Genomic DNA, 25,385 nt, shown 5'->3' with positions numbered 1-25,385 from the left:
GCTATGCTAAATTATTTGTTTCTTTTCAGGACTACTAGGTTGGTTAGAAGGTTGAATGCTAAAAATGTAGCTTATCTTAATTTCAATATAAGTATGAGACATTTCCCCCATGATATTCAAAGCACTGAAATGTAGTCAGGGTGATATGACTGGTCAGACAACTTTAAAAGAGCTAAGTGTAATGTTTTGAGCAGAATAAGGACTAGAAATGACAAAGAGTTGAACTGAATTCTGAAAACTCGTGTAATGATAGCTCTTCCTCATACAGAAACTAGGTCTCCAGTGGCCTGCCACAGTGCTCTATTGCTAATTACTCCTCTGGAGCATGCTCATAAAATGATGGAGGGAAAGACCAGTCTGATGCTTGCTTAAAAATAAGGAATCTTCATGTGGCTATCCAGAAAGATCAGCTCAGGGCTCTACCAGGGGCGGGGGGTGGGGGGAGGGAAACAGTATATATATAGAGAAAATTAATAGAATCAGAAGATGTGGATTTTGGCTTCTGTTCTTCCTATAACTCGTGGTGCCTTTTTTTTTTTTTTTAAATGTTTCCAACGTTTATTTATTTTTGGGACAGAGACAGAGCATGAACAGGGGAGGGGCAGAGAGAGAGGGAGACACAGAATCGGAAACAGGCTCCAGACTCTGAGCCATCAGCCCAGAGCCCGACGCAGGGCTCGAACTCACAGACCACGAGATCGTGACCTGGCTGAAGTCGGACGCTTAACCGACTGCGCCACCCAGGCGCCCCTCGTGGTGCCTTTGGGTAAATCACTTCACCCTTGCCTATCTATGACCTCGTGTGTAAAAAGGAAAGCATTAAATAAAATGGCTAATTGCCTTCTGGTTCTAACATTTATGTATGTCTTCCATGTTAAGAACACGGATAAACATCCATCTCAAGAATATTATCTCATCTAGTTAGTTCTCAGGATGGTAAATCATGGTATGGCCTTTGTAACTAGAGATAAGAAAAGAATCAATAAAGAGAGACAAAAATAGTCTTCAAGTTTCAGACAAGTTATTCTTTGTTCTTCAGATAGGAGAGGCTCTGGATGTGACAGAAGAGGGTGAGTTAACAAGAACACTAAGCCCTCGAGGTAGCATGTAAGAAGGTATAAAGAATGTCCTTCTTTGACAGGTGAGAAACTCTCTGAGCCTTAGTTTTCTAATCTACAAAATGGGAGTAACATCTGCCTTGCTCATCAAAGACTATGGATATTAAATTATTTAATTATTATTAATGCTTTAAGTAAACATATAGCATTATTAATAAGCTCATAGTGTTGTGATGATAGCTGCAAGGAATACAAATTATTATTATTCAGTGTTCCTGTCATTTAGCAGTTAATAATCTGGTTGTAATTCAGTTTATTTCCTTTAAAAATAACCTTTTCTATTATAAAAACATAAAACAAGTTTTCCAGACCATATAAGCTGGATTCATATTTCTATAAGTATGAATGTATTTATTACAAATCAGTATGAAATCAGGAAGTTCAGGATATTGGTCACTGTTGCTTCTTGTTATTTCATACTTTACGGCTGCCATTTTGCCTGGAGACCAAAACCATTTTCTAAAGGTGCTGAAGTCCCTGGGTAAAAGATAATGGGTTCTCTGAAAAACTACTGGATACAGAGGCAATATAGCATGTAGCATGGTTAAGAATTTCAAACCCCCGTGGTTCCTGGATGACTCAGTTTGTTAAGCATCCGACTCTTGATCTCAGCTCAGTCTTGATCTTATAGTCATGAGTTCAGGCCCCACATTAAAAAAAAAAAAAAAAAAAGAGAGAGTTTCAAACCACAGTTCTACCATGTATCAGCTATATAAGCTTGGGCAAATAACCTACCCTGTCTGCACCTCAGTTCCTCAGTATTCCTTATCAGTAAAATGGGGATAATAGTAGTGTTTATCCCCACAGAATCATAAATATTACTAATTTGATATATATGTGTGTGCATGCATGTCTGTGTGTATATATACACAAATAAGTGAGATATATCTATATCTATCTATATAGATATCTGTATCTATATATATATATCATTTAGAAACAGTACTTGGTATGTAGCAAATGCTAGATACTATATTTAAAAGATATTTTTGAGGGCACTTGGGTGGCTCAGTCAGTTAAGCATCCGACTCTTGATTTCAGCTCAGGTCATGATCTCATGGTCATGAGATCAAGCCCCGAATCAGGCTCTGTGCTAGGCATGGAACCTGCTTAAGATTCTCCCTCTCTCTCTCTCTCCCTCTGCCCCTCCCTGCTCTCTCTCTCTAAAAAAAAATAAAAAATAAAAAATGTATTAAAAAAATTTTTTTAAATGCTTGTTTATTTTGTGTGTTTGTGAGATAGAGAGTGCAAGCAAGGGAGGGGCAAAAAGAGAGGGAGAGAGAAAATCCCAAGCAGGCTCCTTGCTCAGCACAGAGGCTCACACAAGGCTTGATCACATGACCATGAGATCATGACCTAAACCAAAATCAAGAGTCAGGCACTTAACTGACTAAGCCACCCAGGCACCTCAAAAATAAAAGATATTTTTGATGCAAGCCACCCCTAGGTCCAACTAGAAGGCAGAGTGGAAAGTGTGAAATACTTCTTCCATTTTTAACTGGTAAAAGATCAACACTGGATTTGGTCCTTCAGAATGCTAGGCTGAGCTGGGCCTCTCTTTGCTGTTTTTGCTGCTTTGTCCTGGGATGTCTAAGGAAAGCCTAGAGACTGGAAAACCTAGATATTTCTGAAGGTAAGAAAGAAGGGGGGGAGAGGAGGGGAGAGGAGAGGAGAGAAGAGGAGAGGAGAGGAGAGGAGAGGAGAGGAGAGGAGAGGAAGAAAAGATGTGAAGAGAGAGAGATAAAACTTAGACACCAAGCCTGTCATGTAAGAGAAGGAAAAGAAACTCAATGTCTCAAGGGAGGACAGGCATTGAGATAGAAGACTGATCAGGGTAAGGTTGGCACTCATTGTTACAGGAATAAGAGAGAAAAGAGGCATATATGAATCTTGAGAATTTTATTTGAATTAAGATAATTTTGTTCTCAGTACCATCCCTAAGCTATTTTAATGGCTTCATAGCCTCCCCCCCCCTTTATTTATCCTTAATAAAACTTGAACACCTCTGGTGTAGATGTACAGAAGAAAGCATCATTCTTTCTGAGGACATCCACCATGATTCATGGCACTCCCTCCTCCTGATGGTCATGCAGTTAAAGAGCAGGGACAAAGACAGAACTTTCCAGATAAAAATGAGGTGTCAGTGTTACAAACAAGGGGACCAGGAAAAAACTAGGAACATATGAGGATACACTCTGGCCTCTGAAGTCAATATTATTAAAACAACATGTCCTCCCCCCAAATATTCTTTGACCACTAAACTGAAACTGATTTCTCACACTTCTGTTCCCATATTCTATTGTATTATAAACAAACTCTTGTCTAAGGCAGAGTGAAAACCTACTTCCTACTAAGGAAAATCAGCTAAGAGATAAATAGTAAGATACAATACTCAGTGCAGCTCAGCCCAGTGGTTAGCAGCTTGATAAGAAAAGGAAGCAGTCTACATTCAAGAGTTTAATTTTTTTTTTTCAACGTTTATTTATTTTTTGGGACAGAGAGAGAGAGACAGAGAATGAACGGGGGAGGGACAGAGAGAGAGGGAGACACAGAATCGGAAACAGGCTCCAGGCTCTGAGCCATCAGCCCAGAGCCTGACGCGGGGCTCGAACTCACGGACCGTGAGATCGGACCACGAGATCGTGACCTGGCTGAAGTCGGACGCTTAACCGACTGCGCCACCCAGGTGCCCCTACATTCAAGAGTTTAAAATGTCAAATAAAATTGTTAGTGATTAAAGACAATTTGACTTGGAGATAGTGAAGGGAACTTCAACACCAAATACAAAGGGTTAGTGACATCTTTCTCTGTTTTTCCTTCTGTTAAAAGAACAAAACAGAAGGAAAGGAACTCTTGAATGGAATTGATATTTACTAGCGGTAATTCTTGATTCTGCCGTTGTAGGGCTATTCTGTGAGCATGGGAAAACTACTTTACTTCAACTACTTCATATTTAACATGGTGTGTGCACGTGTACACATGTATATGTGTGGTCTCTCCAGCTTGTCTCTAAAATCCCTTCCAGCTCTAACATGCTATGGTGTCTCTTAAGGCTGATGTCAAGGAGAGGGTAGAAAAGAAATGCTTAATGTGTATTGAAAGATCGAGGAAGTAAACATATTGTATACAATGGGATTAAGGTTTCTTATTGCCAGGGGAAAGGGAGAAGGTTGGAATAAACTTTTTTGTGTTGAATCAGAATTTTAACTATACGTATGGGTATTTTATATTATAGATATATAGATATAGACAGATAAACACAGATGTGTGTGTGTGTGTGTGTGTGTATGTGTTTAAAAAAAAAAAGAAAGAAAGAAATGCCTCTCTAAACTGCAACTCTGCAGTCACAACTTAGACACTGAGACATCCGAAGTCCAAAAAGTTTAACACTAGTTTGAGGATAATTGTGATACCAAGTTAAGACACTATTTACAACCTAGAAAGCTTGAGTAGTGAGTCACTTGCAATCCCATGAGGCCACATGTACACAGTCACCTCCTGGTGGCAGCAAATTTAAATTGCAGGCTCATAATTCTGAATAAGCACCTCCGAGGCATAAAGTGGACAGAACTGAACATTAGTGTCACTAAACTATGAGTAAGGATCAATATTCCTTTCCTAGGCTGCAATTTTCCTATCCTGTGGGTTTCCTTCTGTGTATGTGTCCATCTGACTTATCCCTAAAGAGCATGCCTAGGTTGCTTCGAAAGGAATTCACATCAGAGAGCTGCTTCTGTTACTAATTTACTAATTATCAGGCAGCACCAGTGAGACCTAGTCAGAATGGTCTCTCTCTCTCTCACTTCAAGCTACAAGAAGCAACGACTGCCAGAACTGGGTAAAATCATGGAGTGCGTGAGGTAATCAGTAACAGCAACCATGTATTTTTTTTCCCTATTGTTCTCCATTTTGCTTTCTCTCCCCTAGGGTAATTCTCTTTATCTTCTGCTTATTGAGAGTCTCACACATTAGCACTGCGCTTTGTCCATTAATCCAGTGCTCCAGAATGACTCTCACATTTCAGCCATTTCCAGCTGTTCTTCTTGATCAAACATACCTGTACTGTGACCCACCCCTTTAGGGGTCTGCTCTTTGGTTGGCAATGAATACTTGGTCCATGTTGATATACATACTTAGAGGCTTTATGTGTTCTTTCTCTCAGAGAACACATGTGGTTGTGGCCCCAAATACCTATACCCAAAGAATGGGCCTAACTTGAGAAGTTTGAGAACCTTCGCAGGGGTAAAGTTAAGGAAGACTTAAAGTTAGTTAGAAGCCTACATAAAGTTAGTCCTAATAGTGAATCAGTGAATTTAGGAGGGGCCAGCCCATGGAGCCTATCCTGCCTGCAAAGTGGGACAGCCTGAGAAAGAGGCAATGGAAAAAGGCAGTCAGGAAGGGACAAGGAAGGGAGATACTAGGAGGTTTGTAGAAATAATGAGGCTTATGGATAAGTGGTTAAGCAAAGAGGTATTTTACTCTATCACTTTCACCTGCTGATTGGCTAGTCCATCTGCACAGCCCTGGCCACCACTGTGATGATACAATCGACTGCCCCAAGATGTCTAATGGACACTAGTTCCACAGGGTAAACTGCCCCTCCCTCATTTTGAAGAGATCATTTTTCTTTGGCATCAACTATCAGCTTTTATTTCTTCGATAAGCACCATGACAGTTTGGCAATTGAAATAGAGGATGAAGCGGTCTTGATCTTGAGAGTATCATCCCTTTTGAAGACTGATTTAGTTTTGGTTCTATGGTGGGTGGTGGGTAGAGGAACATGTGTACACGTGAGGGTCTTTAGAAGTGTGTGTGTGTGTGTGTGTGTGTGTGTGTGAGTGCGCGCGCCTGTTTGAGCAGGAAATAGCATGGAAGAATGATTTCACAAGGTTGGAAACAAATAGAAATGGGCATTTAGTTAAGCTGTGTAATAAAGAGGTTGATTATCTTGGCCACATTCTTCAGTTAATTTGACTCTCATATTATTACTACAAAAATACCTAAAAAGGGATATTTTGAAAGCCCAGAAACTGCAGTATTTCCATGGAAACACAGCAAGGAAGGAGAATTCTGTCTGGACAATCTCTGCAGAGCAGATGACACCTGCTACAAATGCCTTCTCCCTGGACAAAGAAAATGAGGACCTGGGTAAATTCTCCTTACATACTTCCTCACTCTCCAGACCAGCAAAATGCCAGCTGCCCTCCTGTCCCCAGGCAAAAAGAAGCTATTTGAAAGTTGAGCACAATATATACTAATAACTGAGGCTTTGCAAGCATAGGAAGGTCCCAGGCACATGTTTGTCACCTCTCTTTATAGTGTAACTTTTCTCTCCAAGTAGGGATGACAAATTTTGTTTTTGTAAAATAACATTATTGGGATTGTTATTGATTTTCAGCTGAAAATATCATTGAAGAAAAGTTATAAAACCAAAAAAAAAAAAATGCAAAAGAAAATTAAATCAGCCATAACATTTAACTTCTTTGTATATTTCTTTCTAGTCTTTATTCTATGTGCATATCAAAATTGTGGTCATGCTGGATATACAGTTTTTTATGTATTATACTACAAGCCCTTTCTCATGCTATTAATGAACTTTTACAATGTGATTTATAATGACTGTATAATATTTCACTAGCTAGATGCACTCTGATATGTTTAATGGATTACTCAACACGGAATATTCAAATAGTTTCTAATTATTCAAATTATGAATAACACTGCAATAAAATGGTTAGAAGATTTTAACCTTCCAGACTCATATGGCCACCAAGAATTCATAAAGCAGGACCAGTAGGATTAAACAGAGTCTTCAAATCTGCAGAAGAAATGGGCCTGGAGCATATCTTTTTCATATTTTCCTCCTGTTTCCTCTCTGAGTCTAAGTAGAACAAATCTTTTGATGTAGGAAGCAGGCAAAAGTAAAATTATGAACTTCAGCCTGGGGAGTCACAGGAAGTCTAGGTTAAATCACTTAGGAAGATGGATGCTCAGTTCCTGCTCAGAAATCTCCTGTACAGGAGGCTCTAATTCCTTCAAATTTATATCCCACAATGCCATTCTATTACACGCTGGCATTAATGCAAAAACTTAGAAAATGATTGTATGGAGGCAGAAATGAAGAGAGAAAAGGAAGGAGGAAAGGAAAGAAGAAGAAATTAGCCGTAACTAGGCAGGAAGGATCTCTGACAGTACTTATCAGCATCTGTCTCCCACACCCACAACCTGGCAACACTTTACATTTCTCCGCTAAGATCCACCCTCCCCCTCAAGGCCTGCTTTGGAGATTGGAAATGTAAAGAGAAAAAAGAAGAGTCAGGAGAAGGAAGAAGAGCAGACGAGGAAAGGAGATGCAGGAGGAAAACAGAAGTGTGTGGAGAGGCAGGGGCAAGTGTGAACAGTCTTCAGGAAGCCAGGTAAAATCTCCGCTGTATGACTTAGAAGCTCCGTAACTTAGACAGACTCTTTTGTGAGCCTGAGTTTTCCCACTTGAAAGTATGTTTAATGAAATCTAGATCATAAGATCGTCATGAGGATTCCATGTGCCTGGCACGTAGTAGGTACCCAATTAAAAAAATGCTACCTACTACACGTTGAGTGCTCACAATGAGCCATATCTTAGGTCAGGTCTGTCACTTCGGTGTATTACTTCAGACTGAATTACTATTATTTATTATTATTGTTATCAACATCAAATAAAGAAGAGGAGAAGAAGAAAAAGAAAGGAATTTTGAATTCACTTTAGAACCATCAGGGATCTCAGGGCCACTGAATCCAACAGCATGATTTTATAGATGAGGCAGCCCAGGGCCAGAGGCACGGTGATCTGCACAAGCTCACCTGGTTCTACAGCAGCAGAATCTGGACTAGGATCCCAGCCTTCTAGCTCCATGTACAGAAGGTGGGAGATATAGCTAAACTGACCTCATCCTCCACCTCCCTAGGCAGCTAGCACCCCCACAGCCCTCACGAGGAATATGACTCCTGTTCATTCATGCTCCATTCCATCACCCACAGGCTCATAATTAGAGGAGAATACACATGACTTTGGTTTCTGAAACCATTATTAAGAATCGGGTGAGCCACAAGCGAGCAGACAACCAGGCAGGAAACCTGGATTAAAGCTAATCCCCTTGCTTTACAGACACTCATCAGAGAGGGGCTGTGGATCCCACAGAGAGGAAGCAGAGCCATCTTCTGGGAGCTCACAGCCCCTTCATCTGCCTGGGGAATCTCAGTTTAGAAAACATTATCTTTTCATGTTTTTCTCTGATAGGCACTGCAACAATTTGCATTCATTCCCACCAAGTGTCAGAAAAGCCTGTGAAGTAGTAACAACCAGGCTTCTTAATGCATTTCAAATATCACAAATCAACTTAATTAAGTAGGGTTAATTTTTTTTTTCCTGAGAAGCAATCACACTTTAATTAATACTCCATTAAAATGAATTCCTGGGGGAACAGAAGCATGCATACACCTAATGAGTTCATCTGCCAAGGGTGTTATTATAGAAGATGCTAAATGTGCCTCCTTACTGGCCACTTACTCAATTTCAAATGCCCCCATGTTAATCAGAAATGAAAAGCAATTGCAGGTTTGCAACCCAACTCCTTTCTGGGAGCCTCTCTGCCCTGCCAATGGTGGAACATAATCCGTTCTCCCCTTTCCCGTCTCTGCTTTGTGAATGATTCAGGACCAGATTTTAGCCCAGCTGGCTTCCTCCTGCATGGAGGGTATCTCAGTCTCCCTTCCTTCACTGGCCACCACTCCACAATCAGACAAGTTGAGAAGCAACTCACATTAACATCACCACCCTGGAGCAGACCTCATTAAGAAGATTTAATTCTCTGTTTTAAAAAAATAAAAGAAAAGCATAGAACACATTTGCAAACTCCGTACGTTTCTTGCTGGTAGCAAAGATGATCAAAGTTTTGCGGGACTGATTTCTGATAGGAAACAGCAACCATAAGAAACTGGGTATGGGGGGGGAAGGGAGTCTCTGCTATTTTACGTTTCCTCTTGCAGTGACTATTTCTATACTAGGGATCCCCCAGTTTCTCTAGCTGCAGACTGAATGCTCTAGCAGACTCCCTAAACTACCTGCCTGGGTGGCTCCCTCCTCACTAGAGATGAGAAGGAAATGTTTCATTTTGGTTGAGACCTAAATACAGGTAATCAGGAGCATATTGTTAGTATCATCACTGTCAGGAGGTTAGTAACCTCAAGACCACCCAGGCCCCTGGGCATACCTTGGAGGCCGTTTTTTCCTGGGAAACTGCCCTGACCCTTGCCAGAACAAATCAACCCAGCCAACGCCCCCTTTCCATCGACTCGCCTTACCTCTTTGGTGTGCGTGTGGAAGGAGACAGACATGTCCAGGAGAAGCTTCCGCTGTTCCACCCTGCGCACAAAGTCCTGGATGCGCACCTCCAGGTGTCGAGCTGCCTTGTAGATCTCCTCGGGGTCACATTCCCCCGTCTGAGCCAGCTGCTCTGCAGCCTCTAGGAGCTTGTCCGCGTTGGTGTAGGTATTCTGCCAGCAGCAACAGTGAGGGAGAGTCAACTTGCAGCCACTGACTGAGAGCTTCGCGCTTTCCCCCAGCCCACCCAGGGCTGCCCAGAGCTGGAGCCTAGGGTGTAGGCGCTAAGCACACAGCTCCCTGATCTGGCAGCAGAGGAGCTGAGTGCCAGGCTTGCCCGCCGCCTCTCAGCAAGCTAGCAGCCTTCCTGGCAGCTCAGCATAAATGGGCACTAGCTAGGTGCCTCCTCCGTTCCTGGGATTTCTCAGAGGTTGGGTGTCCCTGGAAAGAAGCGAGGAGACAAGGCGAGAACCCCCTCTCCCATGTGCTCTGATTCCCCACCCTTGTGAAGATCCATCATTGCCTTCACATCTCAGGCTGTAACTGCCAGAGTCAGAAATACCTCATCCACAAAGATCGTCTGTGTTTCTACGTGAGAACACCAGGGAAACAATAACTGGAAGGCTTGTTCGACTTTCTCCCCCAAGTTCCCCGTAACTACTGGTGTTTATCTTTTGGAACAGAGCTATCTCTTTATAGGGGAAGAGGTCAAGCAATTCCAGGGATCTGACAGAAGGAAGCAAGCGGCCACAGTCAGAGTGAGGAGATGCAGGCTATTCCCTGTGCACCCAGTGAAGGCTTAATGTTTGCAGGAAGACTGGGGAGGAGCCTGGTGATTTCATCATAAACTACTCCATGCACATGCACACGCACGCACGCACACATGCACACACTCTCTCAATCCATGTCTGTACACACCATGCTATTCTCTAGAGCATTTAAAAAGGCAACCAGCTTGTAATTATTATTCATCAGGATGGGAGTCACTGCCTTTATAATAGTTATGCCATGGGTTCAACTTTTCCTCAGCAGGCTTCCCTTAAAAAAGATCTGATATACCCTGATTTAGAACTGGTGAGTCAAGTGTATATTATATTTCTTAATATCCCTGCAGTCATACAATGCCCTATAGAGTGCTAAATAAGTGGATGCTGGTAACCATGCAAATCTTGTAGCAGAAATAGTATCAAATGCAAAGTGAGTAGAGAATGGAAATGGATTTATGAGCAATGACGGTGGAGAAGTGGCCTTTAGTGTCCACAGAATTTTGTTTTTATTTTATTTTTTTAACTTACCTGAAGATCTGGGCATTAAAGACTGAATTGTACTTCCTCCCCAACCCTGGAAATTGACATGTTGAAGCCTTAAGCCCCAGAACCTCAGAATGTGACCTTATTTGGAAAGGGTCATTGCAGATGTAATTAGTTAAGATCAAGTCACACTGGAGTAGAGCGGGTTCTTAATCCAATATGACTGCTGTCCTTACAAAAAGAATGCCATGTGAAGATGAAGCAGAGATTGGGAGATGTATCTACCTGCCAAGGAATGATAAACATTGCCAGTAAACCACCAGAGTTAGGAGAGGCATGGAACACATTCTCCCACATATCCTCAGAAAGAACCAGTCCTGTTGACACCTTTGACCCTGGACTTCTAGGCTCCAGAACTGAGAGAGAATAAATTTCTGTTATTTAAGACCCAGGAAACTAACACACTGGGGTACAAACTTGCAGAGACTGTTGACACAGACCCTTGATTGTACTGGAGAAGATTGGCCGGGCTTCTGCAAACACTTGTCATGGTTTTAAGAAAAAAAAAAAAGAGGTTAGAGTGGGAGAGAGCCAAAGCATAAGAGACTCTTAAAAACTGAGAATAAACTGAAGGTTGATGGGGGGTGGGAGGGAGGGGAAGGTGGGTGATGGGTATTGAGGAGGGCACCTTTTGGGATGAGCACTGGGTGTTGTATGGAAAACAATTTGACAATAAATTTCATATATTGAAAAAAATAAAAATAAAATAAATAAATAAATAAATAAATAATAAAAAAAAGAAATACTTAAAGAGGCCACAGTGGATCCTTAAGGAATGCTATCTGAAAAACAATGGCCTAGGGCAAATGCTGTCCCAGTGCAGGTTGAAGTAGGGTGGTAGTGGTACACAAAAAAGAGGAAAAATCCTTTGGCCCCACTTGGGGAATTCATGGAAAAAACATGATCCTTGTGTGAAGAAAGAGGCTTTGCCACTGAGTCAACTAAGGGTATGTTGATTCTGGAAAGCAAATGAAGGAGGTACTCAAAATCATGATGGAGGGGCGCCTGGGTGGCGCAGTCGGTTAAGCGTCCGACTTCAGCCAGGTCACGATCTCGCGGTCCGTGAGTTCGAGCCCCGCGTCGGGCTCTGGGCTGATGGCTCAGAGCCTGGAGCCTGTTTCCGATTCTGTGTCTCCCTCTCTCTCTGCCCCTCCCCCGTTCATGCTCTGTCTCTCTCTGTCCCAAAAATAAATAAACGTTGAAAAAAAAAATTTTTTTAAAAAATAAAAAAATAAAAAAATAAAAAAAAAAAATCATGATGGAAACACCAAGAGAGATGGGAAATGATGGGCAGGAGAGACTTCCTAGGCTTTGGGCCAGGTTGAAGAAGGCTCCTACAGGGCTGTTCACAATTTGTAGTAAATACACCCAGAGCTGATGGGACAGAGTGTTTTTCAGGAATGTCTCAGATTTTCTACTTTAAACCCTAGGGAATTTCAGGAAACCCCAAAGAAACCCAGAGGTTGTGACTTTATATTTTCTAGGCAATAAATAAATATTTGTGGCAAAGTGAAAGCAAGTTTACTTGAAAGTTAAGTTTGGGACCAATAAGAGATATATAAAAAGCAAAACTGAAGTGCCTACTGTATATATAAAGTAGACAACTTGTCCCAGTTTGTCTGGTACTTTCCTGATTTTAACACTAAAAGTCCTATCAATTCTAAGCAAGTTGGGATGGCTCATTACCCTAATACATATCTAATGCTGTGAGTCTTTCAGGAGTACAGATACATATGCAATGTATGCTGCCTCAATAGATTATTGTGTAGTCATCCGTGACATAATATGGCAACACAGAAAACTGAGCAAGTAACACAATAATAATTAAAGGTTAAAGTTCTTTGACATCATGATATAGATGCTGAAAAAATGGAAAAAACTGAAAATAAAAATAGCCAATAATTATTGAATAATTTTCACATGCCAAGGACAATCTAAAGATTTATATGCATATTAACTCACTTCATCTTCATAATAATGCTATGAAGTCAGTACAGCCATCAGCTCCATTTTACACATGAAGAAACTGAGGCACAAATAATTTCTGGCCAAGGTCACATGTTTCATATGATAGAACCAAGATTAAAATCTTTCCTGGTTTCAGAGCCCAAGCTCAAACCATTACACTATTCTGTCAGATGAAGAAGGGCCTTGGCTTGCCACACTGAGATGTTTTACCCCAAAGGCAGTAGGAAGCCACTGAACAGTTTTAAGCAGAAGACAGATGTGATGGGTGTATAGTGTATAGAGACATTACCCCGCCTCTATACAGAGTGAAGGCAGAAGCCTAAGGACGGGCAGGACTCAGTAGAGAAGGAAGAGGACTTCTCATTGACAGGACCCACTTTTCTTTATGCCCATGGTACTCTATGTTTATCCCATTCCATAGCCATTTTCAGGCTCACATGTAACAATGTGCTTCCATGGGTATCTTCCTACTGGTCTGTGAGCTCCTTAAATGTAGGTTCCATGTTTCATTCATCTTTGGTTCTTCATGCCAGGAGCTGTGGCTGGTATACTATAGGCACTTATTAAATGTTTGCTGAGGGGCGCCTGGGTGGCGCAGTCAGTTAAGCGTCCGACTTCAGCCGGGTCACGATCTTGCGGTCCGTGAGTTCGAGCCCCGCGTCGGGCTCTGGGCTGATGGCTCAGAGCCTGGAGCCTGTTTCCGATTCTGTGTCTCCCTCTCTCTCTGCCCCTCCCCCGTTCATGCTCTGTCTCTCTCTGTCCCAAAAATAAATAAACGTTGAAAAAAAAAATTTAAATGTTTGCTGAATAAACAAGGCACAAAGATGGGAATGAGCATGGTATGTTTGATAAGTTGAGTCAACCTGAACAAATTAGACAATGGTAGGAAATCATACTGGATAGGCTGAGAAGAGCTACAGAACACATTTATAAAGAGAAAGGGATAATAAAGACATGTGGGAGGGCAATGGGGTCAATGCTAAAAGCTGCGCTCTTTGCTTTACCTGCTGCTCAGCCTTCCTCCCTGTCGCTACCAGAAAGAGGTTCTAAAATTCAGATCCAGTCACACCTCTCTTCTTAAAACTGTTCAGTGGCCTCCCATTGCCTTTGGGGTAAAATGCCTTAGCATGGCATGCAAGGCCCTTCTTCATATGATGCTTGCTTTTTCTCTTCAGCTTCAACTCACATTTCTCCCCCTACAGCCTATGAAATAAATTGTTTACACTTCCAGAACTCATTGCACGGAATCCTGCCCCTATACTTATGGTTGGGATGTTTTCCTCCTTTCTTTTTTACATGATCAACTCTTACCCTTTAAGACCCAGACCAGGCACCACTTCTTCCAGGAAGCCCACCCTCACCTCCACTTCTCACCCAAGGTTGGCTTAGATGTGCTCCTCTGAGCTCCCAGAGTGATCTGTGCCAACCTGCCATACTCTAATGCAAATGTTTGCCTTTCTCGTCTGCTTAGGGGCAAATAATGTCTTTTATCTCTTTCCCTTAGTGCCTGGCACCAAGTAAATACTCCATAAATATTTAATGAATTAATTAATATATTAAAGAGTACATCACTCCTCATTAACCCTAATATTCAATCCTTGGCTCTCATCAACTACTTGGTATAAGACCTTACATGCTATAATTCATATTCAATGTTCAACACCATTTGGTTTATCCTACCTCTTGGCACAGTCTTGAAGCAGAAATGTGCTTAGAGAATATCAACTGGAGTATTACCAAAGCACTGTATTGATGCCTATCATCACCCCAAATTGAAGCATGGATCACGACAGGCTTCTGTTCACCTTCTGACCAAATAAACAGCAGTTTCTGCCCCAAGGCCAGAGTTGGACTTCACTGTGAGTACAGTTCCTGGGCATTCTTTGGTTTCCCAGCTGCATAGCCTCTGCCTTGTACTTGACCCCTTATCAACATTACCCAACTGATATGCCAAAAATGGGTTCTAAGAGCTGGGTTATTAATCCTTCAGCCTTTGGGGCTTCCAAGCAAGGCCTGTGATAGTCCTGAGTCAGACATTTGGGACACAGATATAGCTGCAGTTTCTGTCCTTCTCTCCCCAGTCCCTATGTCAACCAGGTAAAATACCCTAGATAATTCAGGCCTTCAGTCTACCTTCTACTCCCTCTGCTGCAGGCCTGGCCCATTATTTTTTTTTTTTGCTTTCTCCTCATGGAAGAAACAGAACCTTCTAGGATAACTTGTCTCTGAAAACAGAGACATCCCCAAAACACAGGTACGGTTTCAGTTTCCCTGGGCTGAAGCAGAAGGGAAAGTGGCAGGGAGTGGAAGAGACAGTGAAAATAAACACCTATAGCATCAAGAGTTCATTTCCTTGGTAACATGAAGTTAGCACTCTTGGCTGTATGCTCTGGGGATGAGAAGGATGAGGCCCAGGAAGCACCTTCACTATTCAAAAGAGGCGGTATGGACTGGAGAATGTGACTACCAGAAGACCAGGAGAGAATTTCTTTCCTGATGATTATTTTTCCAGGCTGGTATAGCTGGAACGCATGGGCAGTTAGAGGAAAGGAGCAAATGAGGGAAAGAGAGACATGCAAGTATAGGCATTGGGGAAGATACAGACTTAACTCTAGTTTTGACAATAGTGAATGGCAGACAAATCAAGGTGATGCCTAAAATTTTACATTTGAATACTACTTTAAGGTTGACAATAAATTTCTTTCACCTTCTTTCCTTACACAGTCTGGGGGCAGGTATGCAGGGAATGCATCTGGGGGTAAAGAACCACCTGAAAGAATGAAAGGTAAGGGCACCCAGTATTGACACAGGGCTGCAATGGTACCCCTCTCCACCAGTCACACTGGAAAACCTCATGAGTCACAGGATATTAGGTAGAGTACTCAGAAGAGTCTTGCCTCAGCAGGGGTAAATAGTTAGCCTTAGACCAAGCACTGCTCTGGTCCTGCCTAACAAATTTTATAAGAAAGACCTAAAAAGACCAAACTTTTTTCAAGTAACTTAACTGTGTCCCAAGACAAAGCTTAAGAATATTTATAGGGGGGCACCTGGATGGTTCAGTCAGTTAAGGGTCCAACTTTGGCTCAGGTCATGATCTAACGGTTCATGAGTCCGAGCCCCGCATTGGGCTCTCTACTGTCTGCAGGGAGCCTGCTTTGGATCCTCTGTTTTCCTCTTCCTCTGCCCTTCCCCTGCTTGCTCTCTCTCTCAAAAATAAATAAAAATTAAAAAAAAATTTTAAGCATACTTATAGGAGTATAGAAATATTCAGCAACCAGCAAGGTAAAATTCACAGTGTCTGGTATCTAATAAAAAACTACCAGATATACAAAGGATCAGGAAAATATAACCTATGATGAAGACAAAAAGCAATCAAAACTGACCCATAACTGACATAGATGTTAAAAATAGTAGACAAGGTTTTTTTAAATGGCTATTGTAACTGTATTTCATATGTTCAAAAGTTAAGTAGAGAAACATAAGACATAAAGAAAAAAAAGGATCTTGCACTTCAAGAGATGAAAAATATACTGGGTTGTATCAAAAGTAGGTTAAACACTGCAGAAGAAAAGATTACTGAACTCAAAAACACAGCAATATAGAAACTGTTCAAATTGAAATGCTGAGAGAAAAATGATTTTTTAAAATGAAGCCTCAGTGAGCTGTTGGGACAACTTTAATAAAGCTAATACCCATGTAATTGAAATCCCTAAAGGAGAGTATGGGGAGTAGAAAAGATATAAAAGATTTAAAGAAATAATGACCAAAAAATTTCCAAACATCCACAGATACAAGAAACTAAACTCAACCCAAGAAACCCAAAGAAAATTACACCAAGGTACATAAAAGTTGAATCAAACCAAGTGGGGAAAAAACAGAGAAAAGGAAATCTTAAAAGGGGCCAGAGGAAAAAAAAGACGTGCTACACACACACACACCAAATATAAAGATTGACAGCAGACTCCTCATCAGAAGAATACAAGCCAGAAAATAGCAGAGCAATATCTTTAAAGTACTGAAAGAGAAAAATTTTGTCAACTTAGAATTCTTATGCCCAGTACAAATATTTGTCCAAAAAAAGTGAAAATAAAGACACATTAAGACATACAAATCTGAAAAAATTCTTCACCAGCAGACTGATATGACAAAAAAATGTTAAAGGAAGTCCCTCAGGAAGAAGGAAAATTGTACCGGATGGAAATACAGATCCACACACAGGAATGAAGAACGTTAGAAATGTTAACTGTATGGGGAAAAAATGTAAGTTTTTCTTATTATTTAAATCTCTTTAAAAGATAACAATTTGGGGCGCCTGGGTGGCTCAGTCGGTTGGGCGGCCGACTTCGGCTCAGGTCACGATCTCGCGGTCCGTGAGTTCAAGCCCTGCGTTGGGCTCTGGGCTGATGGCTCAGAGCCTGGAGCCTGCTTCCAATTCTGTGTCTCCCTCTCTCTCTGCCCCTCCCCCGTTCATGCTCTGTCTCTCTCTGTCTCAAAAATAAATAAAACGTTAAAAAAAAAAATTAAAAAAAAAAAAGATAACAATTTAGGGGTGCCTGGGTGGCTCAGTTGGTTAAGTGTCCGACTCTTGGTTTCAGCTCAGGTCATGATCACACAGTTTGTGGGTTCCAGTCCCGTGTCGGGATCTGTGCTGCTGGTGTGGAGCCTACTATTCTCCCATTCTCTCTCTCTCTCTCTCTCTCTCTCTCTCTCTCTCTCTGCCCCTCCCCCACTCACGCGCATGCGTGCATGCTCTCTCTCTCTCTCTCTCTCTCTCTCTCCCTCTCTCTCTCAAAATAAATAAATAAAACTTAAAAAAATAATAATACAAACATAACAATAGTGTAGCATGGGTTTTACAGCACATGCATAAGTAAAACATATGACAACAATAGCACAAAGGTCACAAAGGGAGAAATGGAAGTGTACTATACTATTGTAAGGTCCTTATACTATATGTAAAGTGGCAAAACATCATTTGAAGGTGAACTGTAATAATTGAAGTCACATATTACAAACAACCCTAAAGCCACCATTAAAGTAACAAAATAAAGAGTTATAGCTAACAAGCCAACAAAGAGATAAAATGGAATCATAAAAAATTATTCACTTCTCATCATGATAAGTGTACTCTTTAATCCCCCTCATCTATTTTCCCCATCCCCCCACCCACCTCCCCTCTGGTAACAGTTTGTTCTCTACAGTTAAAAGTCTGTTTTTTTGGTTTCTCTACCTCTTTATTTCTTTTTTTTTTCTTTCCTTGTTTGTTTTGTTTCTTAAATTCCACATATGTGTGAAATCATATGGTATTTGTCTTTCTCTGACTGGCTTATTTCACTTAGCATTATACTCTCTAGTTCTACACTAAAAGGATGTTACTGCTTTCCAGGAGATACTGAGGTTGGAGTGACTGCTAATGGGCACAGAGTTTCTTTTGGGGGTGATGAAATTGTTCCAAAATTAACTGTGGTGATATTTGCATAACTCTGTGAATACACTTGCAACCATGGAATTGTATACTTTAAAAGGGTGAATTGTGGGGCACATCGGTGGCTCAGTTGGTTAAGCGTCCAACTCTTGATTTTGGCTCAAGTCATGATCTCATGGTTCATGAGATCGAGCTCTGTGATGGGCTCTATGCTGACAGCACAGAGTCTGCTTGGGATTTTCTCTCTCCCTCTGTCTCTGCCCCTCCTCTACGTATGGTCTCTCTCTCTGAAAATAAATAAATGCACTTAAAAATAAATAAAAGGGTGAATGGTATGTATGTGGATTATATCTCAATAAATCTGGGGTTTTTTTTAAGGAAAAAAATATTCAATTAACCCAAAACAGGAAGAAAAAGGAAGAGAGAAATAATTGAGAATAGATGAAACAAAATGGAAAAAATATAACAAGATGATAGACAAACATATCAATAGTCACATTAAATATAAGTTATCTAAACACTACAATCAAAAGGCAGAGATTGTCAGGTTGGATAAAAAGGCAAGCCCCAACTATATGTTGTCTACAAGGAATGCACTTCAAATGTAAAGACACAAATAAGTTAAAAGTAAAAGGGTGGAAAAAATATAGCATATTAACACTAATCGAAAGAAACTGGGGTGACTTTATTAATATCAGACATAGTAGATTTCATTGCAAATCATATTACTGGGGAAAAAGAAATTCATTTCATAATGATAAAGGGGTCAATTCATCAAGAGGACATCATAATCCCAAACATATATGCACCTACTAACAAAGCTTTAAAATACATGAAGCAAAAACTGATACACTTTCAAGGAGAAGCAGACAAATCCACAATTACAATCAGACATTTAATGTCCCTCTCCCAATAATTAAACAGAACAAGTAGAAAGGAAATTAGTAAGGATATAGGAGATTTGAAGACTTGATCTAACTGATCTGACATTTATTAACACTCCACCCAACAAGAAAAAAATGCATATTCTTTTCAAGTGCTCACAGAACATTTACCAAGATAAACCATATTCTGGGCTAATAAGCAAGTCTCAAAAAATTCAAAAGGATATAGTCATACAAAATATCTTCTCTGATCATAACACAATTAAATTATAAATCAATGATAGAAATATCACTGGAAAATCCCCAAAGAGTTGGAAACTAAAGAACATACTTTTAAATAATTTATGGGTCAAAGAAGGCAGTATAAGTTTATCAGGTACCTACAGGTGTTCTAGGCATTGTATTAGTCTCTTAATATACATTAGCTCTAAGCTTTAGGATATTGTAAGATGGGCATTATTAATTACATTTTTTAAATGAGAAAACTGAGGCTCAGAAAGATAAAGTAACATGTTTGAAGTATGTTACATAGCTAGACAATGGCAAGTCATGTCTCTGAATATAACCTCCAGGACTTTTCATGAAACCATGTACCTCTCTAAGACTCAGTGTAAAACTCTACTTCTTCTGCTTCTCTGCTACTTTGCATTATATTTGTTCTTGTGCCTTTGATTTTTAAAATATGATGTTGTAATTATTCTTTTGCAACTACTATTTTTTGTTTTGTTTTTTGTTTTGTTTTATTTTATTTTGTTTTGTTTTGTAATATACTTTCAAAGTGTACATGGTGACTTCCAGAGAGAATTACATTCTCCTTGAAGGAAAGAGTCCTATATAACTCATTTTTTCTATTCCAACTACTCATAAATGTTCCTCTTAGGCACAGTGCTCTCCTTTAAACAGGTACTAAACCCCAAAGCTGTGCGGCCCAGCTCTTGTCAGTAGTAATGGTTGGAAGTGGACATTTACCATATCTCCTAATGTAGGTAGTCCCCAGTTTAAAAATGAGTAATGACCTAAAAGTTTCTTTGTAAACCTCTTATTTAGTACAGAGAATATATTTTCCATGTAAATGGGAGTTAGATTCCCAGGATAAAAATAAAGAAATTCAGTTGTGCACATAATGTGCTTAAAATTTGATACTAACATTGTACATCATGTACAATTAGTCAACATTTATAACTAGGGTGATACAGGAAAATGCTTTTTAGTTTTCATCCTGGAGCACCAGGCACATATTTCTTCTCCACTTGCTGGTACTCACAGGGAGGAATGGGATGGACTCTGGCAATGGCAAAGTGGTCTTTGGCTGGAAGCAGTAGGAAAAAAGAAGGAAACTACTTCTTGGAACCAGTGATGGGTTAGCCCACCACATTACACCTGCTAGAAAGACATCTTCCTATGGCTTCCCAAATAAGGCAACAAACACTAGTTGCCTTCATTAAGGCAATTTGAATGTCCAAACAAGGAATGTCTAATGAACATTCCTAATCAGATGCTCCTTAAAGTGGAGACTATCTGTACAAATACTCAGTCTAATAATTGGGACTAATACCAGAATAACTACTATAGATGCCAATATCTCCCAACACAATAGTTTGGGTGTTGAGATTATCTCTGACTGTATCACACTTATGTACACAGTCACCACCATGTCCCATTCTCATGTGCATCACTACTTGCTAAAGAACATGTTCCTCTCTATATCTGGAACGCTTTAGGACCTTTTCCTATTAACAATAAATGGTATATTTTCAGAACTCCATATTTTTTAAGTAAATTTTTTAAGTAAAGTGTTATTTTTCTAGAGTCTAATTTTTATGTGTTTAAGAATGTACCTAGGTCTAGGAATTCCGAGAAAAGAATATCAGCTATTTTTCACTAGGGTGTTTGTTCTCTCTTACTGATTCCTTCTCTGTCCTTCTATTCTGCACCAGCTGTATTCATTTACATGTTATACTTTAAAGAAACTTTGATGTATTTCCTCTCAGCTGTAGGTTGGAAGCTGAATATCTAGTTACTTGCACGCAAGAGAGCAAAAGAAGCAATGAAAATTAACTGTTAGCAAATTATCTATTTAATAGAATAACAACAACAACAACAACAACAACACAAAACAACTTGTTTCTGGACCAAAAGGCAGGGCAATCCTAGAGGCTGCCAATACAGGTTGGACAGAAAACATCAGGTCCAGCTTGTAAGAAAGGACTGGTCAAGATTTCAGAAAATGTGGCCACACCTACTAGGCTGAGACAGAAAGCAAGAAAGGACTTTGTCTCTGCCCCTCCCCACCTATGCCTCCAACACAGGGAGAATAGTTGAAGGTAGAGACAGGACTGTAGGCAGGCCTGGGAGAGCCAAGACTGGTACTTAGCCTGAACACAAAGAAGAGCAAATATGAAGGGGAGTCGAGGCCAGAAATTGTCCCAGAACTCCAGCCTGGGGCAAAGTAGAGGGTCCCAGGGAATTTAGCAATCAGAAGATCAAAACCAGGAGAATGCCCTAAAGACACAAAGCTCTGAAGACAGAGAAGGGAAGCATTTAATCCTCTTCCTGCTAACAGGCCCCAGATGCAGTTAGCTGGCATCCACATTGCTGCTGGTAAGCAACCCACCACTCCCAGAATTTGATAACACTGTCTCCACCCTGGCCACACTTCCCCCACCCCCTTTCCCTTCACTCTACTCAAACTGGCAAAATAATGAAGGGGAGCGTGTAAGCACAACAGGAGAATGTGGACAAAAATATTTGAAAAATGAACAAGGTAGACCTAAGTGTTCAGAAGTGGATACATGGATTGCCCAGCCACCCTAGCCCTGTAAAAGTTCATTCTCATGTGGACATCTTACAGCCAAGGAAACAAGCAGTTGGTGAGATAGCATCCCCACAGAACGAAGATGAATAGGGCCACCTGCTGCAGGGTTTGGCAGCTAAAGACATCTTGGGGGGGGGGGTGTACCCAAAGTAATGTTCTCTCTCAGAAAATATAACTTTGCAGTGTTGCTGTTTTTCCTGTTTTTCATGTTCTATGTTTGGCTGCCAGTGGGAGGCAGTGGGTGTGAGAGGGAGAAGGCAGGGCTCTGAGAAGACAAGACAGTTGGCTTGAAAATACTGCTGAAAACCTGTGGGCTTGGGGATTTACTTTTTTCTTCTGTCCCCATCCTGAAGGGGATAGACAGGGAAAGGCTGGGCCTGACCCAGGGAAATGGGGGTCAGATAATGGGTTAACAAAACAGAGGCTCTGACCCACCTACACTTCTGCTTCAGCCCAGTTAGTATAGTGCCCCTTCATGTCCTTCCTTCCTCTTGGTCACATACAGCCCTGTGGATCGCAGCTGCCCATGTCTGTACAGATCTACAAGAGGCCCACAGCCTCTGATGCAAGAGCAGAAGTCACTGACCCTCTTGACTGATGGTGTTCCTGTTCACTTTCCATCTTTGTAGATCCTGGACCACTCCTACCTGCCCTGTTCTTACCTTGACCTACCTCCTTGGGTTTGATCTACAGATTATATGGAAAGTGTTTCTCAACAGTAGCACTATTAACATTTTGGGCCAGATAATTCTTTGTTTGGGAGGCTGTCACAGGTTGAATTCTGTTCCTCCAAAAAGATTATGTCGAAGGCTTAATCTCTAGTACCTGAGAATGTGACCATCTTTTGGAAATAGTGACATTGCAGATGTAATTTGTTAAGATGAGGTCATATTGAAACTGGGTGGGCTTTAATCCAATATGACTGGTAGCCTTATAAAAAATGGTCTGTGGCCTTGGAAACCGTTTTTATTAAGATGGTCCAAAAGTGAAGGAAGAGGCCCCTGCCCCCAAGCCAAAGCCAAAGCAAAGGCTTTGAAACCTAAGAAAGCAGTGCTGAAAGGTATCCATTGTCACACAAAAAAAGATCTGCATGTCACCTACCTTCTGAAGACCAAGACACTGTCTCCAAAAGCAGCCCATATAACCTTGAAAGAAGGTCCTCAGGAGAAACAAGCTTGACCACTATGCCATCAAGTTCCCTCTAACTACCCACTCAGCCATGAAGAAAACAGAAAACAACAGCACACTTGTGTTCACCTGGATGTCAAGGTCAACCAGCACCAGATCAAACAGGCTATGAGGAAGTTCTATGACATTGAGGTGACCAAGGTCAACACCCTGATCAGGTCTGATGGAAAGAAGAAGGCATATGTTTGGCTCCTGACTATGATGTTTGGATGTTGCCAACAAAATTGGGATCATCTAAGTTGAGTCCAGCTGGCTAATTCTAAATATAAATTTTTTCACCATAGGAAAAAAAAAAAAAAAGATGGCCATGTGAAGATACAGACACAGAGAGAACACCATGTGACATGAAGGCCAAGACTGGAGCGATACAGCTACAAGCCAAGGAACACCAAAGATAGCCAGTAAAGCATCAAACTCTAGGAGGGAGGCCTGGAACAGATTCTCCCTCCCAGCCCTCAGAAGGAACCAGCCCTGCTGATACCTTGATCTCAGACTTCCAGCTTCCAGAACTATGAGACCATTCATTTCTATTATTTGTAGCCACCCAGCTTGTGGTACTTTATTACAGTAGCCCTAGGAAACTAATACAGGGGCTATTCTTTGTACTATAGAACATTTAGCAGCATCCTTGGCCTGTACCCAGATGTAACAGCAATCCCTTCCCTAGATGTAATAAACAAAAAATGTCCCAGACATCACATATGTCCCCTGGGGGGCAAAATTGCCTTCTAGTTGAGAACCACTGTTTTAGGTCATAAGACCACAGAGGAAGCCCTAGTGAGGAAGACCATACAATGTCCTCAGCTTACAGTGCTTTCCTGATAATCTGCAGATGGCAGAAGGTTTAAGAAATCATCTAGTACTGTGGTTCTTATAGGACGGGGTGAGGAGGTAGATAAAGGAGATTGCAGGAGAAAAGCAAGACATAGGCCCTACCTCATGTTACTCAAATTAGAATGGGGTTGGGGGGGTGGCATCTGGCAGCATATTTTTTAAAAGCTATAATGGCAGCCACGATCTAAAGTTAAAACCACTCATCTAAGGGCAGGGTTCAAAGCTTGGGCTGAAATTTCGAGCTGAAATAAATCTCATCTTTTGCCGACGTGTAGACATAACCAAAATGTTCAATAATAGGAGATTGGTTCACCACATTATGGTACAGCCACATGATGCAGTCATTACAATTATGTCTTGAAGACTATTCGGTGATCTGAGCAAGTGTTCCTAACGTAAGATTAAATGAAGAAGGAAGGTAAACCAACATATGGTCTGTCTGTCTGTCTGTCTATCTATCTATCAAAAAAACTACCACTGATCATGATGGCTGCTAGTTTTGGATCCACTTACAAACATTATTACATGTGGTAGATTACATCATTATCTTAAATTACAGATAAGAAAAGTGAGCTTTGGAAAGAAAAAAAGAAAAAAACTTGAGCAAGCTCCCACAGCTGGTGAATGGCAGATACTGGTCTGGAATTTGCATTTGTTTCACCCCAAGCAAAATGCTCTTTGCACTCTGCTGTGCTAAATAGAAATTTGCCAATAAACATTAATAGTTTATATATAATTATCTCTAAGTGATATTAGGAATGATTTTTCTTTTCCACTATTTTCTTGTTTTCCACATCCTATGATGAACATGTGTTAATTTCATAAACAAAAAAAAAATGGAAGAGCCAAAGTATAAAAATAATATATGCATTCTTTAGAAATTACAACAAAAAATAAACAAATTTTTATATCTATATACATTTGCTCATTTTTGTATGTGTAAGAAGAAAGATGTGCAAGATAACTGTGATTACCTTGGAAGGGAGGAATTGGGAAGTAGGAGTAAAGAGATAATTAGCATTTCTATTTATATATATCTTTGCAATATTTTACTTGTTATTACAACAAACAGGAATCTCTTTCAAAATATGAAAAATACCAAATAAAAGAAATTTTAAGGAAAAGATAAGGATCTAATATATTTTTGTGAACCAACTATATTTAGAAATATAAATAGATTCAATTACAATATATTTGTAATTTAAAGTTTATTTATTTATTTTGAGAGAGACAGAGTAAGCACAGAGAAGGGGCAGAGAGACAGGGAGAATCTCAGGCAGGCTCCACGCCTGATGCAGGGCTCAAACCAATGAAACTGTGAGATCACGACCTGAGCTAAAATCAAGAGTCAGAGGCTCAACTGACTGAGCCACCCAGGCGCCCCCTCATTACCCATGTATTTAGCTTAGAGATGGGTGCATTTCCTAGCTCTGGATCCTGAAGACACTAATGTTAGACCAACCACAGTGAAATATATAATTACA

At 40.7% G+C, this 25,385-nt stretch overlaps 1 protein-coding gene across 21 annotated transcripts in view; it reads right to left on the bottom strand.

Moving 5' to 3' along the window:
- The window catches only part of KALRN (kalirin RhoGEF kinase), a 675,561-nt gene that overhangs the window by 321,692 nt on the left and 328,484 nt on the right, over nt 1-25,385 (bottom strand). For all 21 annotated transcript variants that reach the window (XM_045502312.1, XM_045502314.1, XM_045502313.1 and 18 more), the window contains exon 11: nt 9,459-9,650. In XM_045502312.1, the coding sequence (XP_045358268.1) occupies nt 9,459-9,650 (192 nt within the window). The remainder of the gene's footprint in view (nt 1-9,458; nt 9,651-25,385) is intronic.

This window comes from Leopardus geoffroyi, chromosome C2 (assembly GCF_018350155.1).
Source record: "Leopardus geoffroyi isolate Oge1 chromosome C2, O.geoffroyi_Oge1_pat1.0, whole genome shotgun sequence".
In the NCBI taxonomy this organism is placed as follows: Eukaryota; Metazoa; Chordata; class Mammalia; order Carnivora; family Felidae; genus Leopardus; species Leopardus geoffroyi.
Note: the sequence above shows the minus strand (reverse complement) of the source record. Positions and strands in the feature narration are given on the sequence as shown.